General features: G+C 42.6%; 2 protein-coding genes across 2 annotated transcripts in view; one reads left to right on the top strand and one right to left on the bottom strand.

Annotated features, from left to right (window-relative positions):
• The window catches only part of LOC121537953 (adenosine deaminase), a 30327-nt gene extending 24511 nt beyond the window's left edge, over positions 1-5816 (top strand). The window contains exons 6-11 of the mRNA XM_041845627.2: positions 45-169; positions 2049-2120; positions 2583-2684; positions 4392-4459; positions 4799-4928; positions 5210-5816. Coding sequence (XP_041701561.2) covers positions 45-169; positions 2049-2120; positions 2583-2684; positions 4392-4459; positions 4799-4928; positions 5210-5314 — 602 coding nt within the window. The 3' untranslated portion in view covers positions 5315-5816. The remainder of the gene's footprint in view (positions 1-44; positions 170-2048; positions 2121-2582; positions 2685-4391; positions 4460-4798; positions 4929-5209) is intronic.
• Positions 5817-6923: 1107 nt separating this feature from the next.
• The window catches only part of LOC121537952 (cAMP-dependent protein kinase inhibitor gamma), a 44787-nt gene continuing 24040 nt past the window's right edge, over positions 6924-27670 (bottom strand). The window contains exons 3-4 of the mRNA XM_041845626.2: positions 9529-9713; positions 6924-7606 (exon numbers count right to left, since the gene is read on the bottom strand). Coding sequence (XP_041701560.1) covers positions 7524-7606; positions 9529-9685 — 240 coding nt within the window. The 5' untranslated portion in view covers positions 9686-9713 and the 3' untranslated portion in view covers positions 6924-7523. The remainder of the gene's footprint in view (positions 7607-9528; positions 9714-27670) is intronic.

The following is a 27670-nucleotide window of genomic DNA, read 5'->3' as shown; positions in this document are numbered from 1 at the left end:
GGATTTCTGCTGTCCTGTAATAAATGTGTTGTTGCGTTGCGCAGGCTGGTCCATGGACGTGGTGCAGTTGTGTAAGAAGTATAAGGAGGATGGAGTGGTGGCTATTGATCTGGCAGGAGACGAGTCCCTCAACTGTGAGGCCTACCCAGGACACAGGATGGCCTATGAGGTAACTTACCACTGCCCAACTTTGAACCCTCGTGTCCAATTCATACTGTATGTGCTGTAGTCAACTCTTCCATGCATGATTCATGGCAATGATACAAGACAAGAGGTAGCCTCAGCAGGATATGAGGCTAACCACTGTCCTACTGAATGCTATCATGCAGCATACCATGCTCAGTTTAATGGCTTAAAAGGTGGGAGATCACCCTCCAACTTGCAGAAGAATTTAAAATCAAATCAAATTGTATTTGTCACATGCGCCGAATACAATAGGTATAGACCTTACAGTGAAATGCTTACTTACAAGCCCTTAACCAACAATGCAGTTTTTAAGAAAAAGTGTAAAGTAAAACATTGATAAGTACATATTAAAAAAGAAAAATAGAAAAATAACAATTAAAGAGCAGCAATAAAATAACAGTAGTGAGGCTATATACAGGGGGTACCGGTACAGAGTCAATGTGCGGGGGCACAGGTTAGTTGAGATAATTGAGGTAATATGTACATGTAGGTAGAGGTAAAGTGACTATGCATAGATAATAAACAGAGAGTAGCAGCAGCATACCAGGCGGTGATGCAATCAGTCAGGATGCTCTCGATGGTGCAGCTGTATAACTTTTTGAGGATCTGAGGACCCATGCCAAATCTTTTCAGTCTCCTGAGGGGGAATAGGCATTGTCATGCCCTCTTCACGACTGTCTTGGTGTGTTTGGACCATGATAGTTTGGTGATGTTTGGTGATCCTCTGTAGCTCAGTTGGTAGAGCATGGCGCTTGTAACGCCAGGGTAGTGGGTTCGATCCCCGGGACCACCCATACATAAAAATGTATGCACACATGACTGTAAGTCGCTTTGGATAAAATCGTCTGCTAAATGGCATATTATTTATGTTCCACTACAGCCCCGTCGATGAGAATGGGGGCGTGCTCGGTCCTCTTATTTTTCCTGTAGTCCACAATCATCTCCTTTGTGTGGGGTTGTATCGAGCGAGAATGAAGGTGTGCTGAAAACACTATAAAAAGTATTCACATTTGACACGGTTGGCTACCCCTTGTCAGATAACAGCGTTAAAGTACAATCAATCTTTATTAGGCCTATTGCAGAACCGCAGACCTTAAAGGCCTACAATTGGTTGATTTTGTTTTATAACTAGCCAATAATTTGCAATAATTTTTATCATTATAACTCATTGATTAACTCTCTATACATATGTCCATACATGAAGACCTGAAGGTCGCTTTAGAAAAACATTTGATGGAGAGGTCTGCAATTTCTTGTAACAGAAAACTTGCTCAAGAACAATAAATTAATCAGTGAAACTATTCACAGTGTTCCTGATGACCAAATTTTGACTATTTGTCAAAAGTATGCCACTGTTAAGTGTTTCAACCAAAAGTTGGCATAAGTAATTTCAACAAGCATTTTAGTTTGGACTGCGTAGTTTGTTCTATCTCTGGTGGTTCCGGATTTAAACACAGTTCCATTAATTCATTCCCCCAGGATAACATCTGGGAACACTGTGGTAAGGTCGACCAGAGGCTGAAGTGATAAATGTGGACATGTTAACATCTGTTTAAATGATTAGTTTGACTAAGGCCAGTTCCAAACACTATTATCTTAGTAGAGTGCAACTCTGATACTAATACAGACAGTTATCATGACTGCACAAGCTCTAGATCGGTGTCCTGGATTCGAAGCAGGGTTTTGTCAATGTTGGCGAGATGCAATTCTTACCAATCTAGCCTTTGGCAGAAAAAGAATGCCTACTCTTGACAGAAACATGAGCTCTTGGAACAATGGAAGGTATTTCAGTCGGGACTAATTGTCAAATCCAGATGGTTCTCATATTAAGTTGGTGTTGATGTGAGTGACCTTGTTGACAGGAAGCAGAGAGATGTGGGATCCACAGAACAGTCCATGCTGGAGAGGTGGGCCCTGCCTCTGTGGTGAAAGAGGTGAGCTTCCCTTTCCTCAACAGCCTTTGGGGACCATTAAATATGTCTATGGCAGTTCAACTTGACCGAAGTCTTCCTCTACTTCAGCAACACATACGTCATTATAACGTCTCTCACTGAACTACATTATCATGTTATAAGTGACACTGCATTGTGAAAACATTTCTCCCCTCCCTTTTTATAAGAACGTAAATACGGTATGTATTTCAGATAGAAACAAGTAAACAACCGAGGACACAGAGCACACTAGTCTGTTCATCACTATCCAATTTCATGTCTCCTTGGAATTCTTCACTAGCCTATGTGAATTACTTTCTATGGAAGCCATCTTTCTAAAATGTCAGGGAACTATGCATCTAAAGACAGGGTGTTGCCAGGAATAGCCAGTAGTTCTGCTAACATGTGTACGTGAGATGATTTTGACGAAACTGCTTGATGACCCATATCTCATGTCTTCTTCAGGCTGTGGAGGTCCTGAAAGCAGAGAGAGTAGGACATGGTTACAACACACTGGAGGACCAAGTGCTGTACAAACAACTCCTGGAGCAGAATATGCATTTTGAGGTAAGAACGTACACATTTATATTCACCTGTAATGTAAAGTAACATTGGACTTTATACACACATAATATTACATGATGTATGATCATACCTCATAGAACAAGGCAAATATATCCTACCATAGATTTAAAGATCCTACCATGAATGGAGAGGCGATAAAGGACACAGCGGATGCTTAAACCGACTAGGAAAAACCTAAAACTGACCCTTACCTTAACCAAATCCTTAACCCCGACCCTAACCTAATTTTAATACATTCTGAAATAAGATATCGGTTTGGGCATCAGGCGTGACCATGACTGCATGGCCAAGCACAACTCCAAAACCATCATTAAGTTTGCCGATGACTCAACAGTGGTAGGCCTGATCACCAACAACGATGAGACAGCCTACAGGGAGGAGGTCAGAGACCTGGCCGTGTGGTGCCAGGATAACAACCTCTCCCTCAACATGATCAAGACAAAGGAGATGATTGTGGACTACAGGAAAAGGAGGACCGAGCACGCCCCCATTCTCATCGACGGGGCTGTAGTGGAGCAGGTTGAGAGCTTCAAGTTCCTTGGTGTCCACATCACCAACAAACTATTATGGTCCAAACACACCAAGACAGTCATGAAGAGGGCACGACGAAGCCTATTCCCCCTCAGGAGACTGAAAAGATTTGCAATGGGTCTTCAGATCCTCAAAGAAATTATACAGCTGCACCATCGAGAGCATCCTGACTGGTTGCATCACCGCCTGGTATGGCAACTACTCTGCCTTCGACCGCAAGGCACTACAGAGGGTAGTGCATACGGCCCAGTACATCACTGGGGCCAAGCTTCCTGACATCCAGGACCTCTATACCAGGCGGTGTCAGAGGAAGGCCTTAAAAATTGTCAAAGACTCCAGCCACCCTAGTCATAGACTGTTCTCTCTGCTACCGCACGGCAAGCGGTACCGGAGCTACAAGTCTAGGTCCAAACGGCTTCTTAACAGCTTCTACCCCCAAGCCATACGACTCCTGAACAGCTAATAAAATGGCTACCCGGACTATTTGCATTGTCCCCCCACCCCCTCTTTTTACGCTGCTGCTACTCTGTTTATTATCTATGCATAGTCACTTTACCTCTAACTACATGTACATATTACCTCAATTACCTCGACTAACCTGTGCTCCCACACATTGACTCTGTACCGGTACCCCCTGTATATAGCCTCGCTACTGTAATTTTACTGCTGCTCTTTAATTATTTGTTATTTTTCTTAAATATTTTTTAATTTTTACTTATCTATTTTTTATTTAAGACGTATTTTTCTTAACTGCATTGTCGGTTAAGGGCTTGTAAGTAAGCATTTCACTGTTGTATTTGGCGCATGTGACAAATCAAATTTGATTTGATTTTTGGTTAAAGCCTTTTCCTACCATGAAGTCCTCGGCAGCTAGTGCACAGTGACCTCTGGTGGTCAAGGAGAGACATTACACAAGTGTTGTGTCCAAATTAATTGCTCCTTTCGCCCAAAGGGTCTACAAGTTTACTTTCCATCTGGATTTTAAAGCTAATGACTGGTATATGGAAACTCTCATATCAATACAATGCTTTTAAACTTGTGGGGAGTAGTGAACGTGTGCACACTTCAGGAAGAAAGATAAATGATTGGGACTTACAGCCTAGAATCTTGGCACACAAGGCTACTGTTCTGTAACAAAGGAATGCTGTGTGATTTCAGGTGTGTCCCATATCCAGCAAACTGACTGGAGCGTGTGATCCAGACTTCACCAAGCATCCTGTCATCACGTAAGCAGTCTTTCACTACTCATCATCATATTTAATGAATGATACTTCTTCTGATAAAGTTTTAACAACCCAATACCATAAAGATTATAACAGAATTTAGGGCGGCAGGTAGCTTAGTGGTTAAGAGCGTTGTGCCAGTAACCAAAAGGTCGCTGGTTCTAATCCCTGAGCCAACTAGGTGAAAAATCTGTCGATGTGCCCTTGAGCGAGGCACTTAACCCTAATTGCTCCTGTAAGTCGCTCTGGATAAGAGCGTCTGCTAAATGACCCCCAAAAAAAAAAAAGTTTCATTTTTGTTTGGGTTTACTTATCCCCTCTGAATGACGTGTGTGTATGTAGCTTCAGAAAGGATAAGGCCAACTACTCCCTGAACACAGACGACCCTTTGATTTTCAACTCCACCCTGCACTTAGACTACAGCACTGCCCAGAAGTACATGGGCTTCACCGAAGAGGAATTCAAGAGACTGGTAAGAAAACATTTCTGCCCTTCCTATTTGGTTGGCAGCTCAATACCGTTAAATATTTAGCCTGGTTGTTTCCCCTTGCTCTGCAAGGGTTGCGGCTTTTGTGGAGCGACGGGTAACTGTGCTTCGAGGGTGACTGTTGTCGATGTGTGCAGAGGGTCCCTGGTTCAAGCCCAGGTAGGGGCGAGGAGAGGGACGGAAGCAACACTGTTACACCACTGGTGACAATACTACAGTATACTCTCCCATGATGGTTTAATGAGTCTCACGCACCTCGTTTTCAGAACATAAACTCTGCTAACTCCAGCTTCTTGCCTAAGAAGGAGAAGAAGGATCTTGTCAACAAGTTGTATGAAGCCTATGGAATGGTGGAGAACACTGGCTTTTAAATGAAGCACTGATCAGAGCTGCAACACAACAACCCAGGCACCTACCACTTTGCCAAATAAGATAGCCTATAGGACCTATTTGAATCATCATGCCTACAACTTACTTCCCAGCTTTTATTTCCTTCGGTGGAAATAGTTTTTACCCCACTTTTTTTTTTTTTTTTTTTTAATGGGCACGCTTCAGGTAAACCAGCTCAATACCAAAAAAGTTCTAAACATTTAATATTGTTGTTGTAGTCCTAGTTATGAGCACTAGATGGCAGACTATCTATTGCTGTACTGTTCTCACTGGGTGGAGAGTAAAGCCTACTGAAGTGGTCTTACCGTTTTTAGAATAACTTATGTATAATATGTTGTTCTCTGAGATAGAAAATTACTAAATGATTTACTCTAAATCTATTTTACTAATTGAAAAGCGGTTCCATTTAATAAATTGCTTCCGTGGAGGACAATGTTAAAATATGAGCAACATCTACAATAAAAACACTTTTGCATCTTAAAATAGTTGTCATTATTGAAGGAGTATCAGAATTAATTGCAATATGGACCTTACCTCACTGTTTAGTTCAAATGTAAAACCACTTATTGAGTAGCAGCTCTTACGGAGATGCAGATCTTACGGAGATGCAGATCTTACGGAGATGCAGATCTTACGGAGAAGCAGATCTTACGGAGATGCAGATCTTACGGAGATGCAGATCTTACGGAGATGCAGATCTTACGGAGATGCAGATCTTACGGAGAAGCAGATCTTACGGAGAAGCAGATCTTACGGAGATGCAGATCTTACGGAGATGCAGATCTTACGGAGATGCAGATCTTACGGAGAAGCAGATCTTACGGAGATGCAGATCTTACAGCGCAACAGATCTTACAGCGCAACAGATCTTACGGAGACGCAGATCTTACGGAGAAGCAGATCTTACGGAGAAGCAGATCTTACGGAGATGCAGATCTTACGGAGATGCAGATCTTACGGAGATGCAGATCTTACGGAGAAGCAGATCTTACGGAGATGCAGATCTTACGGAGAAGCAGATCTTACGGAGATGCAGATCTTACGGAGATGCAGATCTTACGGAGAAGCAGATCTTACTGGAAAAGCACACACACTGGACCCAGGAACATGAAGAGCTTGCTCATGAGTACCACTTCACTCAAACATCCCACTTCTTCTCCTTTATCAAAAAAAAAACTAATGGAAGTGCAAGGGTGCCTTCCTATATGCTGTACATTGGCTTCCTGTGACCACTCCATTGTACACAAAACTGCATTAGGACATATTAATGATAACTGCAGATATTCAACTTCCATCAGTCATGGGTGTCTGAACGGGCACTTCTGGCAAACGTCAGTGTTTCAGTGTTTTAAAAAAAATCAATAGAAAACTGCACATCTACTTGAGAACTAAATAATTCCCACTAGCAGTATTCTGACCACTGAAAGTACAAGTTCTGACCACAGACTGTACCTTCACTGAAGGAAATGAAAGTCTCCAGGAGTGCCTCAGGTAGCCTATTAATAGCAATGGAAACCTGAAGATGAGATTAGTTGTGCCAACAGCAAAAGTATGCACATACCGTAACAAAAACAACTGTTACAGAAGATAGATATTATACATTTTATTACAGAAAAGAAATTACTATTACAAAGGTATCAAAGAACCATTTGAAATAAATATGATCCTACAATTCCATTGTAATTCCAACTAATGTGTTATTGTAAGGTAAAATAATGACAAATGAAAACTGGGTCACAAACGTACAAAAAGAAAAAGGACAAACATGATTATAGATTCTGTGCAGCTCTTGTTTTTGATGAGAGTTCCACGTTAGGTTTGGAACAACAGCATTTCATTCTAAGAAAGGATAGTGTTCAGTACATCTGGAGAGACATAGATCCAAAGTTCGGTGCGTTCTCATAGTGATATGAGAACATTTCCTTTACCACCGTAGCCCAGCAGCACCTCTAGGCCAAGATCAGATGTAGTCCTACTTGTCAACAACTGTTCTGTCAACTACGTTTCCCACAATGCCAATTGAAAAAGGAGAAGCTACACAGTGAGAGAAGATGTCATCACTGTTGTTGTCATCACTGTTGAGCTAGGAGAGGAGTATGGTCCAGTCAGGTAGGACATTCAGGAGATCCTCTCTCTGTCTTATTCTGTCCCTTCTTCTCCGTGTCCCGCTCTCCTCTCCTGTGAGGTGGTTTAGGATGGACCCTCGCCTCCCTGGGCCTCTTGGCTGGTCGACCCTTCACCCTTAGGGGCTGGTGATGCACCAGAGTCTCCTTCTGAAAGACATGGGAAACATGGTCCATTAAAAACAAAGCATGTGCCCACAAGTGTCAACAGATTGGAGATGGCTTGGGAGAGAAGGCAGGGGGGTAATCAAATCAAATTTTATTTGCCACATGCGCCGAGGTGCAGAAAGGTGTAGACATTACAGTGAAATGCTTACTTACAGCCCTTAACCAACAATGCATTTATTTCTTAATAAAAAAGTAAAATATAAAACAACAACAAAAAGTGTTGAGAAAAAAAGATCAGAAGTAAAATAAAATAACAGTAGGGAGGCTATAGACAGGGGGGTACCGGTGCAGAGTCAATGTGCGGGGGCACCGGTTAGTTGAGGTAATATGTACATTTGGGTAGAGTTAAAGTGACTATGCATAAATAATTAACAGAGTAGCAGCAGCGTAAAAAGATGGGGTGGGGGTGCAAATAGTCTGGGTAGCCATGATTAGCTGTTCAGGAGTCTTATGGCTTGGGGGTAAGAAGCTGTTGAGAAGCCTTTTGGACCTAGACTTGGCGCTCCGGTACCACTTGCCGTGCGGTAGCAGAGAGAACAGTCTATGACTAGGGTGGCTAGAGTCTTTGACAATTTTGAGGGCCTTCCTCTGTCACCGCCTGGTATAGAGGTCCTGGATGGCAGGAAGCTTGGCCCCAGTGATGTACTGGGCCGTACGCACTACCCTCTGTAGTGCCTTGTGGTCGGAGGCCGAGCAGTTGCCATACCAGGCGGTGATGCAACCAGTCAGGATGCTCTCGATAGTGCAGCTGTATAACCTTTTGAGGATCTGAGGACCCATGCCAAATCTTTTCAGTCTCCTGAGGGGGAATAGGCTTTGTCGTGCCCTCTTCACGACTGTCTTGGTGTGTTTGGACCATGATAGTTCGTTGGTGATGTGGACACCAAGGAACTTGAAGCTCCCAACCTGTTCCACTACAGCCCTGTCGATGAGAATGGGGGTGTGCTCAGTCCTCTTTTTTTTCCTGTAGTCCACAATCATCTCCTTTGTCTTGGTCACGTTGAGGGAGAGGTTGTTATCCTGGCACCACACGGCCAGGTCTCTGACCTCCTCCCTATAGGCTGTCTCATCGTTGTCTGTGATCAGGCCTACCACTGTTGTGTCGTCGGCAAACTTAATGATGGTGTTGGAGTCTGGCCTGGCCATGCAGTCATGGGTGAACAGGGAGTACAGGAGGGGACTGAGCACGCACCCCTGAGGGGCCCCCGTGTTGAGGATCAGCGTGGCAGATGTGTTGTTACCTACGCTTACCACCTGGGGGCGGCCCGTCAGGAAGTCCAGGATCCAGTTTCAGATGGAGGTGTTTAGTCCCAGGATCCTTAGCTTAGTGATGAGCTTTGAGGGCACTATGGTGTTGAACGCTGAGCTGTAGTCAATGAATAGCATTCTCACGTAGGTGTTCCTCTTGTCCAAGTGGGAAAGGGCAGTGTGGAGTGCAATAGAGATTGCATCATCTGTGGATCTGTTGGGGCGGTATGCAAATTGGAGTGGGTCCAGGGTTTCTGGGATAATGGTGTTGATGTGAGCCATGACCAGCCTTTCAAAGCACTTCATGGCTACAGACGTCACTGCTACGGGTCGGTAGTCATTTAGGCAGGTTATCTTAGTGTCCTTGGGCACGGGGACTATGGTGGTCTGCTTGAAACATGTTGGTATTACAGACTCAGTCAGGGACATGTTGAAAATGTGGGTGAAGACACTTGCCAGTTGGTCAGCACATGCTCGGAGTACACGTCCTGGTAATCCGTCTGAATGTTGACCTGCTTAAAAGTCTTACTCACATCGGCTACGGAGAGCGTGATCACATAGTCATCCGGAACCGCTGGTGCTCTCATGCATGCATGCTGACTAAGTGGATAAAGATGTAGAACACAGACACCTGGCTATATAGCATATGCGCTCACCCGCCGCCTTCAGGTCCATCCCTTCCATGTCTTTGGTTAATTCACTGGTGCTGGCTGCTGCCCCCTGTCCCTGGATGTCAGGTACTGCGTTCCTGCGGCCTGTACGATCACAGTTGATGAAGTCAGAGTATGGCGTTGTTGTCTCCACATCCATCATCTGTCCATGACCAGACACCTCATTACACCTGCAGAGAGAGGGATAGGATAGGATTCACTTTAATGTCCCAAGGGGAAAATTGTCTCAGACACACAGTACTGCTGTATACAAAATAGACACTGTACATTACACACATTGCACATTACCCTCATCATGATACACTTCTCATACAACCACGTACAGAATACTTTGCATATTCCCTAATTATGTCAGTTGAGTACTAACACAGCTCACCCTTACTTATTGCTGGTTAGGTATTAGATGGACATGGGAATGAAGGAGTGCTTATACCTGTTCAGCTTACATGTGGGGACCCTACAGCGTCTGCCTGAGTGGAGGAGGGACCCTACAGCATCTGCCTGAGGGGAGGAGGGACCCTACAGCGTCTGCCTGAGGGGAGGAGGGACCCTATACTCAGAGTAAAGTACATGGGAGGGATCTGATCTGAAATCATTTTCTGCGCTTGTCTGATGGAGAGAGGGTGATGGAGAGGGAGAGCGTTACTGAGGCCAACAAAACCAAGCTGAGCTAAACCAAGCTGGAACTGTGGGAAAAAGGGAAATATAATAAATAAATATTTGAGGCACCACAATTCTGTTCGGGTTGACACGACAGTGTGAGGGGTATGACCATCTCAACATTGAGCCATACAAGTCTGTACCATATCCAGAGCTCAGAGTTCACTGTGAAATAATTCATTATTGTCCTTTCTATTTCTGCACAGTGTGCTAATGGAGCTAGCGTCAGTGCTAATCTGCCAACCTAATTACAAGTTATTTATTTTTAAACTGAGTGTTTATCGAGGACTCAAACCCTTCTCTCAACTTTGCTTGTCTAAAAACTACTCACATGAACACTGCAAGCTTACAGGACATTCTTTATACACAATAAGGATATTTTATAGGAGTAAAAGCACAAGAAGTGATCACTATGAACCAAAGTGTCTGACTGTGCTTATAAAGCCTTTCAAAAGGGCAGAGGCCGACCGGGGGAGAGAGAAAAGAGAAGAGCGTATTGAGCTCAGCTCACATTAGCTATTCATTCCTCCCTGCTCGGTCTTCCTCTTCTAAGCCCACATTTAATTGGGTCATGGATCTTGCCAGGGACTACAACACTATACAGCTAGCTGGTGGTTTCAGGAGAACAGGGGGGCTGAGAAGAATAAATGCTGCTCCAAAAAGAAAAGACAATCTGTTCCTTTTAAAAGTAGGGCTTTCCTCTGGAAAAGAGATGAGGGAGAGAATCTATTAGCTGTTTAAACCAGGCCGAACACTGCACTCACCATTGTTTGAAACAGTGACACGTAGCAAAATAATTTGTATGCCAGGCTAGGAATCTGTCTGACAATTATAGGCAGCTGGACAAGTGGACATATCCTACTCCAGCAATCGACAACTTCCCTCCCCCTCCAACCGCCATTAAGAATCGGTCATGGCTTGCCCAAAGCCTCAACATGGCATGGCCAACAGCATTACAAAGAGTTGATAAAACATCTGAACATCAACTAGAGCATAAGTGCTACATAATCTGATAGTCAAGGTCACATTGCCATAGATAAGCTACTTAGACAAAACAGATGGACTAAGCCCTGAAACACAAAGAATGGAGAAAGACAAAGTTGGCAGCCAAAGCTAGGCCTTCTCTCGCTTAGGCATTGACACAGTAACCCAGGGTCGGGTGGTTCCCAAACACAGAATGATGCCGAGACTCAGATGTTTTATTTAAAATGTCAAACAAAAACCAATGGTTGCAAAGTTAAACACACCATACAAATCTATGCACAATGACTACTTTTAACCATTTCCACTGAACACTTGACAAAAAGCCATTTACTTGAACAGTGCAGATGCAATGTTTGGTAACTGAATGACACCACAAACTGGCATTCTGTTACCAAATTAACACTGTTCTTCAATTAAATGTGTTTTTGTAAAAATGTCAGTGGAAATTGTTAAAAGTAGAGTTGTATAGTTTGTTTAACTTTGCAATCATAGGTTTTTGTTTGGCATACATTTTAAAGTGAAAAATCGGTCTCAGCTTCATTCCATTACCGTGGACTTGCCCTTATAGCACCATAGCTTAATGGCATACAGGGCTGCAAGTTCATGCACAGCTTTACATCAGAAAAAGCGAGAAACATCCACTCATCTATTTTCTCTGCAGACAGAAATCCTGTTTTAATGTACGTTAGACCAACATTACAAACTAGCTAATGAATTATGTTTGGTTGTTATAGTCTGCCTAGCGACAGTGTATGGGACCTTTCTTATCTAATTACCATTCTGTGGTCTAATGAGGTCTTGCCCAGACACACAGGAATGCACACACACACACACACACACACACACGATAACTCTGCTGTGCTCTATACTACAGCCTCCCGCCGCTGTGGAGGAACGTTGCAGCATCTTATTGAAACTACTGTGTGTGGTGTCCATCTACATACACGTGATATAATGTATGGCACGGACTGCTTGAGGCAAGCAGGTTGCTACTGTAACTAGGGCTGGGCGATATATATATAATTAATTTGATTAGTTCGAATTTATGTTTTAGCGCAATATTCCAAATGCCTGTATCGCAGAATCAAGTTGTGTATTTTTCGTTATTATGAGCGTTTGTCCGCTTGTTCTCATGTATTTTTGGTCTCGTCTCATTCGCTCCTTCTGTACTGTGCACCTTCCCATTTACACCAGAGATCTGTATATAATGACGAGATGTTCATGTCTCCGCCCTAACAATGGGAGTCGTTGTCCCAAAGGCGGGAAGACAGGCGACAAGGTCCAAAATAAGCGCATTGGTCTTATTTTGGACACCCTTTGGCGAGAGTGAAACCTCTCGCTTCGACTCTTTCTCCCAAGCCCCTCCCCCTACCACTCACAACAACAAATATGAGAGATCACTTCTTCCTCTCTGACAAATGGTTTCAACTCGCTATTTGCATTTGAGATTTGGTCCAACAGAATCGGTTATATGGACACCGAAACGCATGGAGACATTTTACTGTAATAGAGGAGAAGTTAACCTTTCGAACCATACCCTGTTTATGTTTCAAGTACTCAAATGTTGAGTAGAGCAGACACTACTAAAACGTACCAATGAACAATCATTCTGGAAAATGTATGCTCAGTTTGTCGCGCGCGCATTACGGAACCACATATCGCTAGCAGCATTTTAGTAAAATAAAGACTGTTATACTAGCTGTTTAGTCTGTTTTATAAATGTATATTATGCATAAAACAATTATATAAAGTAATTGGCAACTCTTTTTCATTCTGAGAAATAAGGTAGGTCACTTGATTTCAACATCTGAGCAAAGTGGACAGGCTTGCATGCTGTTCAAACAGTTGAGACAGACAGAAGGTTGTGTTCATAACAACTCAACTGTTTTGCCTTGTTAGCTGAATTCAGAGCTTGTGAAATTATACCTAGATTCAAGTTGGCTAAACTTGAAATATAAATATTAGCTGGCTAAATTTTTTCACATTTACATTTTTGTCATTGCTACTCACTAGCACGTGGGCTTGTGCTTGAGAGATTGTTTATGAGACCGGTGTTAATTTTCTATGCTGTCTGCTACATTATTAGTGAATGTGCATTATGCATGGTTCTGGTTAAATTTGTTACAAAAAGGTCATTTTTATAGACAGACCTGAAAGCCAGATCAGTGATTATTGCAAAAAAGCAGGAACAACTATTTTGATCAAATAATAACATTATTAGTGGGTCTTATGGTTGTGGAATACTTACAGTTCCAGTCAAAAGTTTGGACACACCTACTCATTCAAGGGTTTTTCTTTATTTTTACTATTTTCTACATTGTAGAATAATAATGAAGACATCAAAACTATTAGCCAATCAGTTGTGTTGTGAAAAGGTAGGGTTGGTATACAGAAGATAGCCATATTTGGTAAAATACCATATTATGGCAAGAACAGCTCAAATAAGCAAAGAGAAACGACAGTCCATCATTACTTTAATACATCAAGGTCAGTCAATCCGGGAAATTTCAAGTTCCTTCAAGTGCAGTCGCAAAAACCATCAAGCGCTATGATAATTGGTTCTCATGAGGACCGCCACAGGAAAGGAAGACCCAGAGTTACCTCTGCTGCAGAGGGTAAGTTCATTAGAGTTAACAGCACCTCAGATTGCAGCCCAAATAAATGCTTCAGAGTTCAAGTAACAGACATCTCAACATCAACTGTTCAGAGGAGACTGTGTGAATCAGGACTTCATCATCAATTTGCTGCAAAGAAACCACTACTAAAGGACACCAACAAGAAGAACAGAGACTTGCTTGGGCCAAGAAACAAGGCAAAGGGTGGCTACTTTGAAGAATCTCAAATATAAAATATATTTTGATTTGTTTAACACTTTTTTGGTTCCTACATTATTCCATGTGTTATTTCATAGTTTTGATGTCTTCATTATTATTCGACAATGTAGAAAATAGTAAAAATAAAGAAAAACCCTGGAGTGAGTAGGTGTCCAAACATTTGACTGGTACTGTATATTCAGCCTAGGTATAATTTCACAAGCTCTGAATTAATTAGATTATTGCTGACTGTTTTAAAATGCAGTGTATTTGTCCTTTAAATTGTACGTCAAATCTTAGATAAAAAAAAGTTTTTATCGTGAATTGGCCATAAGTTTATTTTTATTTTTTATATATGACTTTTAGGCCATATCGTCCAGCCCTAACTGTAACCAGGTTTAACCTCAGTTTACCACTTGACTTTACAGTCTATGGTTGAAGTTTGTTTTCCCAGTGCCATAAGTTACAGTTTAAAAGTCACAATGGTAACTCAATATATTAGCCAACAGACCGCTTCATAAAGGAGGCTCTATGACCTGTAAGGGCAGAGCAGGAGAGGAAACTGGACCCAGCAGCAGCTTCTAAACACTACCAAAGGAATGTCACAGGTGTGCTTTCAGCCCAGACAAACGCCTCCTTAATCCTCTACAGGAAATCATTACACTACAGTACAACAATAAGTGACCTGTTAGTTTAGCACCTCTAGACACAGTGTCTTTACAATGTCCTGTGAATCTCTGAACAAGCAGTGATTCTCAGAACAAGAGGCTGCGCTTTCATTGGCTCCATAAAGAATATATCACTAGTGTAATGTGTGGTAGTGGGGGGGAGAGAGAAAAGGCTGACAATTGGATAAAGGGATTTGTTGACAGTATATGAACGTTGCAGATAAGACAACAGCAGGTAGCCTAACGTTTAGAGCGTTGGGCCAGTAACCGACAAGGTGATTTTTTTTCTATGTGCCCTTGAGCAAGCCACTTAACCCTAATTTGCTCCAGGGGTGCTGATACAACTATGACTGACCCTGTAAAACCACACATTTCACTGCACCCATCAGGTGTATGTGACAAAACATCTATATGAAAAATGTATGCACTCACTACTAACTGTAAGTCGCTCTGGATAAGAGCATCTGCTAAATGACTAAAATGTAAAAAATGTAAATATAAAATCATGTAATAGGACCGCCACACATACCAATATCATCATCAACAAAAGCCTGTGATCAGCCAGGGAATAGAATGAATATGACTCAGCAGAACAGCAGTGCTTTCGCTGATACATTAGGGAGAGAGGCTGGTCCAATCGCACCAGAGCCTTTTAAATCATTGTGTAATAAGCTCACATTATCTGTAATAACCCGCACAAAGAAACACCGCCTCGCTGTCTTCTAAACCCATTAAGGCTGTATCCTGCCCAATTTGGAAACTGTCAACTAATTTCACTGCATTTATTGACAGAGGGGAGACAGGCTACACATGACTGAATCCAACTCTCTCGCATAGCAACAAGCTAAATCTTCTGTGACTATCATCTCCTGCCTGGTTGCTTTGGGGATCTGTTCATTATATTTCAGCTACAGTAACAGTAAAAGGCTTTAAGATGTCATTATTATAGGCTAACCATGTTAGTTCGACAATAAGAATGATCAAAACAGCAGCCCCTTTGGAAGGACCCTTTTAATAGCAGAATAAAATGTATTATTTTCTGAAATATGGATGCAAAAACAACAACAAACATGGAGAAACCCTGGGAAACCATGAGCAACCAGCTGAGTAGAAATGGGACAATCAACTGTCCTAACAGGAATGCCAAGTCCAGCCAAACACCAAAGCGCCTTTATACAAAAAAATAGTCAAACCATATGGTTTCAAATCAGAATGTACAGAAAGAGAAATATGGTAGTTCTCCAGCTTACCAAAATAATCAGCAGTGAAGAGTGTAGCTACACAAACTCCAGTTTTAGAACTACAAAACTCCAGTTGTACAGAACCCAGAAGACTATGTGTAAAGCAGACAGCCGTCCATTGAGGCTCTCTCTGGGAAAGATAGCCAAGTGTGTCTCAGCTATGGCACAGTGCCCCACTCCACCCCTTCCCTCCTCTAAGCCTGGGCATCAATGAGGCACTGGGAGTGTCTGGGTGCTGTCCGTTCTCATGCCTTAAGCAGCTGCTGCCTGTGTTGACTACCAGCCCAGTCCACAATACTGGAGAGTTGGATTTCCTCCAGCAGCAAGATTAGTATTGTTGTTCTACACAGTTCTTCAGTTTCTTTCATACATAAATAAAACCTTGTCTATTGAATGCTGGTGGCGAGTATGTGCCCCAGCTCAGTCTATGGGCCTTTCCATGTAAAAAGCCCCATGAGCACTAACGTGAAGTTCATGGAAGCTAAGTCTACAGTATATTTGAGAAGTTAAGGAATACACATTTTTCAACCATTTTCCATCCCAAAAATTTGGAATAAGCAAAGGCTTTGATTTCTGGTCAAACTGATGGAAAAGAGGTCTTGGAAAACATCTAGCAGAAAAAGTATTGAACAGTATTAGAAATACATTAACACAATTATTTGCCTTCTGTAAGTTTAAGAAATATTGCCTAGTGTCTTGTCATTCTGTTACCAAAAACCCACATATTTAAAATATATTTTCTAATCTCTCCCCCTCATGAGGAGGAAGGATAATCAAAGTTCACAGAAGTAACAAGGTAGACCTACCAAATCGTTAGTGTTTACACTGATAACAATTTGGTTTAAGATTTATTAAGTGATTAAAATGCAACTGAATTCATAGTAGTCACAAACCACAGTTGGGTCACCTGGTACTGTCCTCCCTTCCACTGGCATACTGTTATGTTAAGCTCATAACTGTTTTCTTTCTCTTTCTGTCGCATGGTGGTCAAAGCAAGAGTGTGAAAGCAGTCTGGACAACCCCTTTCTCTCTTTTCTCCCTCTCTCTAATTAGTCACCTCTCCTGGCTCTTACTGACACTACCCATGAGCCCCCTCTCTTTCCATTTACTGTAACCAGCCCTCTCACTCACTGAGCACCAACGACGCCCAACGTCCATGGACGTTGACAAGAAGTTGAAATTTGGTCAGTCCAAATCTGAACCAATCAGAAATCTGTTTCACAAGTTTGGACAGTACAGCATATTATAGTACAGTGCAGAAAAGTAGAGTATAGGTCAGCACAATACAGTAGAGTTTAGGACAGTACAGCACACTAGAGTACAGTATAATGTACTGTACTCAACTCTGCTGTACTGTGATGTCCAAACTTGTGAAACAGACGTCTATGATTGGTACAGATTTGGTGCGGTCCGGACCAACCAAATTTGGTGTCGTTTAAGAAGCGGCTCATTAGAATAACAGCCAGCGTATAATATTACCCAAACATGCAAAGAAAGATATTCAAAATTTTCTACCAGTGTGTACCTATTCAGGATACATCATCATGAAGAGAACGCCATTCATATCCATAATTATGCATTTGTGTATAGTACAGATAAGGGACCCATGTCATTCTGTTACCGTCACAGTTACCGGGTGTTAATCCACTTCACTTACTGTAGTTCAATAACCAAAAGAGATGTTTTCAAACTAAAAATATGTCATATTAGCCGACACCCCATTCTTTCTGCAGACATGTTTGAATCTTAATTCAAAGTAGACATTTAACAGTGTTTTGGGAAACGTGGTCACAAAATTGAGGGAGATTTTACTGTCATTCTGTTACCAAACTTTACATCTGCACTGTTCTTCGGGGAAATGCATTTTTGTACAAATTTACAGTGGAAATTGTTAAGTAGTCCTTGTGCAAAGAGCTGTATGGTTTAACTTCGCAATGAATGGTTTTTGTTTGGCACACCTAAAAAAACAGGAGTCTCAGCAAGATATTACAATGGAATTGCCCATATAGTTTAGTTTATTTGGATAGGGACAAGTACAAACACATTGAACAAACAATCGTCCAGTGCATTGCACTATAGTGTTTCTAGCTCACGCTAATGTTCAACACCAATCCCTTGATGGACTTAATGTTCATATTTTTACGAGGCCGCCAGACCTGGGTGTCAAGATTTGTTTTATTATTTCTCCCCCATATGTTTTATTTCTCTCGCACATATACATACACACACACACACACACACACACACTGCAAATGTCTCTACATGTATGACAGCCATTCCATTCCAGTGTCTGTTGAATTCCAACATATTCAGTACCTAATTCAGTAGAATGAGGTGTGCCTAGGTGATTACATTTTTTTTTTACATTTACGTCATTTAGCAGACGCTCTTATCCAGAGCGACTTACAAATTGGTGCATTCACCTTATAGCCAGTGGGATAACCACTTTACAATATGTTTTTTTTTTTTTTTTTTTTTGGGGGTGGGGATAAGGGGGTTGATCACATGAACCAAATCTTATTTAACAAGGAATAGTATAAAAACCACTGCTGTGGTCATCACTATCCTCTTGCAATAGGACCAGCTGGATGGCAAAAACAGTGCTAATAGTACCTCAAAAGTAATATTAATCAAAACATAACTATGGACCATGCCAAAAGAGTTGAAAAGGAAAGTTTTGAGTGAGGAAAAGGGTCCATTTTGGCTTTACTGGCAGAGGGATACAGTGAGCGTGAGGTTGCTTCCATCCTTAAAATGTAAAAGACTCATAGGAACAAGGTCAAGCAGCAGACATTGGGGACAACAAAACTACAGACCGGCAGAGGGCAAAAACGACTCTACTGACCGGGATGACCGCAAACTCATTCGAATGTCACTCAACAACAGTAGGATGACATCAAGTGACCTCCAAAAAGAAGCAGCTGGGGTGAAGTGCACGGCGAGGACGGTTCGAAACAGGCTCCTAGGGGCAGGGCTGAAGTCATGCAAAGCTAGAAAAAAGCCCTTCATCAATGAGAAGCAAAGAAGAGCCAGGCTGAGGTTTGAAAATACCATAATGATTGGACCGTAGAGGACTGGAGTAAGGTCTTCTCTGATGAGTCCAATTTTCAGATTTGCCCAACACCTGGTCATCTAATGGTTAGACGGAGACCTGGAGAGGCCTACAAGCCACAGTGTCTCGCACCCACTGTGAAATTTGGTGGAGGATCGGTGATGATCCGGGGGTGCTTCAGCAAGGCTGGAATCGGGCAGATTTGTCTTTGTGAAGGACGCATGAATCAAGCCACGTACAAGGTTGTCCTGGAAGAAAACTTGCTTCCTTTTGCTCTGACATTGTTCCCCAACTCTGAGGATGGGTTTTTCCAGCAGGACAATGTGCCATGCCACACAGCCAGGTCAATCAAGGTGTGGATGGAGGACCACCAGATCAAGACCCTGTCATGGCCAGCCCAATCTCCAGACCTGAACCCCATTGAAAACTTCTGGAATATGATCAAGAGGAAGATGGATGGTCACAAGCCATCAAACAAAGCCGAGCTGCTTGAATATTTGCACCAGGAGTGGCATAAAGTCACCCAACATCAATGTGAAAGACTGGTGGAGAGCATGTCAAGACGCATGAAAGCTGTGATTGAAAATCAGGGTTATTCCACCAAATATTGATTTCTGAACTCTTCCTACGTTAAAACATTAGTATTGTGTTTAAAAATGAACATGAACTTATTTTCTTTGCATTATTCGAGGTCTGACAACACTGCATCTTTTTTGTTATTTTGACCAGTTGTCATTTTCTGCAAATAAATGTGTGTAATTAATATATATATTAACTACACACACATTTACATTTTAGTCATTTAGCAGACGCTCTTATCCAGAGCGACTTACAGTTAGTGAGTGCATACATTCTCATACACACACACATCCTTTAAAAAAATATATTTCCCTTTATTACTTTCCAACCCCACCACCCCTTCCCTAATTGGAGTAAACTAGTGAACAACAATGCTTAGGCCTCTACTGCCAGCTTATACATACTATATACATTTTATGGACACAGTCAATTCTACAATAATTCTATTTTGTTTGTTTTTACTCCTGAACTTCCTCTACCCTCAACCTTCTCTGATCATTTTCATTTCCATCCGGTTTGCTTCTATATGCCATATCTTTCTAACTATGCTCTTTCACAAAAGCTCTCAACCTATAACCTATATACTTATTATGGACACAGTATGCTTTAGTTATCTTGTTGTTAGTTGTTATTAGTCCCATCCTTCAACTCCATTCAACAGCTCCCATCTACAGTGGGGGAAAAAAGTATTTAGTCAGCCACCAATTGTGCAAGTTCTCCCACTTAAAAAGATGAGAGAGGCCTGTAATTTTCATCATAGGTACACGTCAACTATGACAGACAAAATTAGAAAAAGAAATCCAGAAAATCACATTGTAGGATTTTTAATGAACTTATTTGCAAATTATGGTGGAAAATAAGTATTTGGTCAATAACAAAAGTTTCTCAATACTTTGTTATATACCCTTTGTTGGCACAGGTCAAACGTTTTCTGTAAGTGTTCACAAGGTTTTCACACACTGTTGCTGGTATTTTGGCCCATTCCTCCATGCAGATCTCCTCTAGAGCAGTGATGTTTTGGGGCTGTCACTGGGCAACACGGACTTTCAACTCCCTCCAAAGATTTTCTATGGGGTTGAGATCTGGAGACTGGCTAGGCCACTCCAGGACCTTGAAATGCTTCTTACGAAGCCACTCCTTTGTTGCCCGGGTGGTGTGTTTGGGATCATTGTCATGCTGAAAGACCCAGCCACGTTTCATCTTCAATGCCCTTGCTAATGGAAGGAGGTTTTCACTCAAAATCTCACGATACATGGTCCCATTCATTCTTTCCTTTACACGGATCAGTCGTCCTGGTCCCTTTGCAGAAAAACAGCCCCAAAGCATGATGTTTCCACCCCCATGCTTCACAGTAGGTATGGTGTTCTTTGGATGCAACTCAGCATTCTTTGTCCTCCAAACACGACGAGTTGAGTTTTTACCAAAAGTTCTATTTTGGTTTCATCTGACCATATGACATTCTCCCAATCCTCTTCTGGATCATCCAAATGCACTCTAGCAAACTTCAGACGGGCCTGGACATGTACTGGCTTAAGCAGGGGGGACACGTCTGGCACTGCAGGATTTGAGTCCCTGGCGGCGTAGTGTGTTACTGATGGTAGGCTTTGTTACTTTGGTCCCAGCTCTCTGCAGGTCATTCACTAGGTCCCCCCGTGTGGTTCTGGGATTTCTGCTCACCGTTCTTGTGATCATTTTGACCCCACGGGGTGAGATCTTGCGTGGAGCCCCAGATCGAGGGAGATTATCAGTGGTCTTTTATGTCTTCCATTTCCTAATAATTGCTCCCACAGTTGATTTCTTCAAACCAAGCTGCTTACCTATTGCAGATTCAGTCTTCCCAGCCTGGTGCAGGTCTACAATTTTGTTTCTGGTGTCCTTTGACAGCTCTTTGGTCTTGGCCATAGTGGAGTTTGGAGTGTGACTGTTTGAGGTTGTGGATAGGTGTCTTTTATACTGATAACAAGTTCAAACAGGTGCCATTAATACAGGTAACGAGTGGAGGACAGAGGAGCCTCTTAAAGAAGAAGTTACAGGTCTGTGAGAGCCAGAAATCTTGCTTGTTTGTAGGTGACCAAATACTTATTTTCCACCATAATTTGCAAATAAATTCATTTAAAATCCTACAATGTGATTTTCTGGAATTTCTTCTCTCATTTTGTCTGTCATAGTTTACGTGTACCTATGATGAAAATTACAGGCCTCTCTCATCTTTTTAAGTGGGAGAACTTGCACAATTGGTGGCTGACTAAATACTTTTTTCCCCCACTGTATCTCTTAACACCATCCATATTGGATTTATATTTGCCATATATTTTTCAACTGTACTGTGATGTTTTACAAAAGTTCTGAACCCTTCTATTCTCATTGTTTCTACAGATTGTAAATTGAAAAACAATTATTTTTTGCTAAAAGTATTATTATATTATTGATCGATTGACTATGACTTTTCAGATCACCCAGTAGTGCTATCTGCAGGGTTAGCTCCAGGTAAATATTGCAATCCTTTAGCCATTCCTGGACCTGTGTCCAAAAACAAGCTACAAATGGACAGTACCAAAACAAATGATCTAATGATTCTGTCTCGTCGGGTGTGAAGACTAAATTTCCCCTGGTAGTGAGTAGTATAAGTTCTGAGACAGAACGCTAGCCTGGTGTGAGACAGAACGCTAGCCTGGTGTTAGACTGAACGCTAGCCTGGTGTGAGACTGAATGCTAGCCTGGTGTGAGACTGAACGCTAGCCTGGTGTGAGACTGAACGCTAGCCTGGTGTGAGACTGAACGCTAGCCTGGTGTGAGACTGAACGCTAGCCTGGTGTGAGACTGAACGCTAGCCTGGTGTGAGCAGAGAGAGAACTCCCAGCAGTTAGCGTTTGTCAAGTAAGGCATTTCCCTGACTGACTGACTGAAGGAGAGGAGGGAGGCTGAGGCTCTGACATCTTTGCCAAATTTTATTTTGTAGAGTGTCACTAGGGCTTTTCAGCGCTTTACAACTGCAGCTGCCCTCATTGCTCCCTATGGCGCATTATGTAAATCTCAGCCAAATCGTTCCCATATCTACAGAGTACAGACCTACAGTTGAAGTCGGAAGTTTACATACACTTAGGTTGGAGTCATTAAAATTTCTTTTTAACAAACTATAGTTTTGGCAAGTCGGTTAGGACATCTACTTTGTGCATGACACAAGTAATTTTTCCAACAATTGTTTACAGACAGATTATTTCACTTGATCACAATTCCAGTCTGTCAGAAGTTTACATACACTAAGTTGGCTGTGCCTTTAAACAGCTTGGAAAATTCCAGAAAATGATGTCATGGCTTTAGAAGCGTCTGATAGGCTAATTGACATCATTTGAGTCAATTGGAGGTGTGCATGTGATGTATTTCAAGGCCTACCTTCAAACTCAATGCCTCTTTGCTTGACATCGTGGTAAAATCAAAAGAAATACGCCAAGACCTCAGAAAAAGAAATTGTAGACCTCCACAAGTCTGGTTCATCCTTGGGAGCAATTTCCAAACGCCTGAAGGTACCACATTCATCTGTACAAACAATAGTACGCAAGTATAAACACCATGGGACCACGCAGCCGTCATACCGCTCAGGAAGGAGACGCGTTCTGTCTCCTAGAGATGAACGTAGTTTGGTGCGAAAAGTGCAAATCAATCCCAGAACAACAGCAAAGGACCTTGTGAAGATGCTGGAGGAAACAGGTACAAAAGTATCTATATCCACAGTAAAACGAGTCCTATATCGCCATAACCTGAAAGGCCGCTCAGCAAGGAAGAAGCCACTGCTCCAAAATCGCCATAAAAAAGACAGACTACGGTTTGCAACTGCACATGGGGACAAAGATGGTACTTTTTGGAGAAATGTCCTCTGGTCTGATGAAACAAAAATAGAACTGTTTGGCCATAATGACCATAGTTATGGAGGAAAAAGGGGGATGCTTGCAAGCCGAAGAACACCATCCCAACAATGAAGCACGGGGGGTGGCAGCATCATGCTGTGGGGGTGCTTTGCTGCAGGAGGGACTGGTGCACTTCACAAAATAGATGGCATCATGAGGAAGGAAAATTATGTGGATATATTGAAGCAACATCTCAAGACATCAGTCAGGAAGTTAAAGCTTGGTCGCAAGCCCAAGCATACTTCCAAAGTTGTGGCAAAATGGCTTAAGGACAACAAAGTCAAGGTATTGGAGTGGCCATCACAAAGCCCTGACCTCAATCCTATAGAAAATGTGTGGGCAGAACTGAAAAAGTGTTTGCGAGCAAGGAGGTATACAAACCTGACTCAGTTACACCAGCTCTGTCAGGAGGAATGGGCCAAAATTCACCAAACCTATTGTGGGAAGGTTGTGGAAGTCTACCCGAAACATTTGACCCAAGTTAAACAATTTAAAAGGCAATGCTACCAAATACTAATTGAGTGTATGTAAACTTCTGACCAACTGGGAATGTGATGAAAGAAATAAAAGCTGAAATAAATCACTCTACTATTATTCTGACATTTCACATTCTAAAAATAAAGTGGTGATCCTAACTGACCAGGGAATTTTTACCAGGATTAAATATCAGGAATTGTGAAAAACTGAGTTTAAATGTATTTGGCTAAGGTGTATTTTTTATTTATTTATTTTTTTACACCTTTATTTAACCAGGTAAACCAGTTGAGAACAAGTTCTCATTTACAACTGCGACCTGGCCAAGATAAAGCAAAGCAGTGCGATAAAAACAACAACACAGAGTTACATATGGGGTAAAACAAAACAAAGTCAAAAATACAACAGAAATACATATATATACAGTGTGTGCAAATGTAGCAAGTTATGGAGGTAAGGCAATAAATAGGCTATAGTGCAAAATAATTACAATTAGTATTAACACTGGAATGATAGATGTGCAAGAGATGATGTGCAAATAGAGATACTGGGGTACAAATGAGCAAAATAAATAACAATATAGGGATGAGGTAGTTGGGCGGGCTAATTTCAGATGGGCTGTGTACAGGTGCAGTGATCGGGTAAGGTGCTCTGACAACTGATGCTTAAAGTTAGTGAGGGAGATAAGTGTCTCCCAGCTTCAGAGATTTTTGCAATTTGTTCCAGTCATTGGCAGCAGAGAACTGGAAGGAATGGCGGCCAAAGGAGGTGTAGGCTTTGGGGATGACCAGTGAGATATACCTGCTGGAGCGCAGACTATGGGTGGGTGTTGCTATGGTGACCAATGAGCTAAGATAAGGCGGGGATTTGCCTAGCAGTGATATATAGATGGCCTGGAGCCAGTGGGTTTGGCGACGAATATGTAGTGAGGACCAGCCAACAAGAGCGTACAGGTCACAGTGGTGGGTAGTAGATGGGGCTTTGGAGACAAAACGGATGGCACTGTGATAGACTACATCCAATTTGCTGAGTAGAGTGTTGGAGGCTATTTTGTAAATGACATCGCCGAAGTCAAGGATCGGTAGGATAGTCAGTTTTACGAGGGCATGTTTGGCAGCATGAGTGAAGGAGGCTTTGTTGCGAAATAGGAAACCGATTCTAGATTTAACTTTGGATTGGAGATTCTTAATGTGAGTCTGGAAGGAGAGTTTACAGTCTAACCAGACACCTAGATATTTGTAGTTGTCCACATACTCTAGGTCAGACCCGTCGAGAGTAGTGATTCTAGTCGGGTGGGCGGGTGCAAGCAGCGTTCGGTTGAAGAGCATGCATTTAGTTTTACTAGTGTTTAAGAGCAGTTGGAGGCTACTGAAGGAGTGTTGTATGGCATTGAAGCTCGTTTGGAGGTTTGTTAACACAGTGTCCAATGAAGGGCCAGATGTATACAAAATGGTGTTGTCTCGTGAGAGGTGGATCTGAGTCACCAGCAGCAAGAGCGACGTCATTGATATACACAGAGAAAAGAGTCGGCCCAAGAATTGAACCCTGTGGCACCCCCATAGAGACTGCCATAGGTCCAGACAACAGGCCCTCCGATTTTACACATTGAACTCTATCTGAGAAGTAGTTGGTGAACCAGGCGAGGCAGTCATTTGAGAAACCAAGGCTATTTAGTCTGCCAATAAGAATGCGGTGGTTGGCAGAGTCGAAAGCCTTGGCCAGGTCAATGAAAACGGCTGCACAGTACTGTCTATTATCGATCGCGGTTATAATATCGTTTAGGACCTTGAGCGTGGCTGAAGTGCACCCATGACCAGCTCGAAACCGGATTGCATAGCGGAGAAGGTACGGTGGGATTCAAATGGTCGGTGATCTGTTTGTTGACTTGGCTTTCAAAACTTTTTGAAAGGCAGGGCAGGATGGATATGGGTCTGTAACAGTTTGGATCTAGAGTGTCACCCCTTTGAAGAGGGGATGACGCAGGCAGCTTTCCAATCTCTGGGGATCTCAGACGTTACGAAAGAGAGATTGAACAGGCTAGTAATAGGGGTTGCGACAATTTCGGCGGCTAGTTTTAGAAAGAAAGGGTCCAGATTGTCTAGCCCAGATGATTTGTAGGGGTCCAGATTTTGCAGCTCTTTTTCAGAACATCAGCTGTCTGGATTTGTGTGAAGGAGAAGCGGGGGGCATGGGCAAGTTGCAGCGGAGGGTGCAGAGCTGGTGGCCGGGGGTAGTGGTAGCCAGGTGGAAAGCATGGCCAGCCGTAGCAAAATGCTTGTTGAAATTCTCGATTATTGTAGATTTATCAGTGGTGATAGTGTTTCCTAGCCTCAGTGCAGTGGGCAGCTGGGAGGAAGTGCTCTTATTTTCCATGGACTTTACAGTGTCCCAAAACTTTTGGAGTTAGTGCTACAGGATGCAAATTTCTGTTTGAAAAAGTTAGCCTTTGCTTTCCTAACTGCTTGTGTATATTGGTTCCCAACTTCCCTGAAAAGTTGCATATCGCGGGGGCTATTTGATGCTAATGCAGTACGCCACAGGATGTTTTTGTGCTGGTCAAGGGCAGTCAAGTCTGAGGAGAACCAGGGACTATATCTGTTCTTAGTTCTGTATTTTTTGAATGGGGCATGTTTATTTAAGATTGAGAGGAAATTACTTTTAAAGAACAACCAGGCATCCTCTACTGACGGAATGAGATCTATATCCATCCAGGATACCTGGGCCAGGTCAATAAGGAAGGCCTGCTCGCTGAAGTGTTTTTGGGAGCGTTTGACAGTGATGAGGGGTGGTCGTTTGACCGCGGACCCGTTACGGACGCGAGGCAATAAGGCAGTGATCGCTGAGATCCTGGTTGAAGACAGCGGAGGTGTATTTAGAGGGTAAGTTAGTCAGGATGATATCTATGAGGGTACCCATGTTTACGGATTTAGGGTTGTACCTGGTAGGTTCGTTGATAATTTGTGTGAGATTGAGGGCATCTAGTTTAGATTGTAGGATGGCCGGGGTGTTAAGCATATCCCAATTTAGGTCACCAAGCAGTACGAACTCTGAGGATAGATGGGGGCAATCAATTCACATATGGAGTCCAGGGCACAGCTGGGGGCTGAGGGGGTCTGTAGCAAGCGGCAACAGTGAGAGACTTATTTCTGGAAAGGTGGATTTTTAGAAGTAGAATCTCAAACTGTTTGGGCACAGACCTGGATAGTATGATAGAGCTCTGCAGGCTATCTCTCTACAGTAGATTGCAACTCCACCCCCTTTGGCAGTTCTATCTAGACGGAAAATGTTATAGTTGGGGATGGAAATTTCAGAATTTTTGGTGGCCTTCCTAAGCCAGGATTCAGACACTGCTAGAACATCAGGGTTGGCGGAGTGTGCTAACGCAGTGAATAACTCAAACTTAGGAAGGAGGCTTCTGATATTTACGTGCAGAAAACCAAGACTTTTACGGTTACAGAAGTCAACAAATGATAGCTCCTGGGGAGTAGGAGTGATACTGGGGGCTGCAGGGCCTGGGTTAGCCTCTACATCACCAGAGGAACAGAGGAGGACTAGAATAAGGATACGACTAAAGGCTTTAAGAACTGGTCTTCTAGTGCGTTGGGTACATAGAATAAAGGGGGCAGTTCTCCGGGCGTTGTAGAAAAGATTCAGGGCATTATGTACAGAAAAGGATATGGAAGGATATGAGTACAGTTCAGGTAACCCTAAGCGTTGGGTAACAATGAAAGAGATAGCGTCACTGGAGGCA

The sequence above is a fragment of the Coregonus clupeaformis genome, chromosome 24, assembly GCF_020615455.1.
Source record: "Coregonus clupeaformis isolate EN_2021a chromosome 24, ASM2061545v1, whole genome shotgun sequence".
In the NCBI taxonomy this organism is placed as follows: Eukaryota; Metazoa; Chordata; class Actinopteri; order Salmoniformes; family Salmonidae; genus Coregonus; species Coregonus clupeaformis.
The sequence above is the reverse complement of the archived record's forward strand: the minus strand, read 5'-3'. Positions and strand labels throughout refer to the sequence as shown.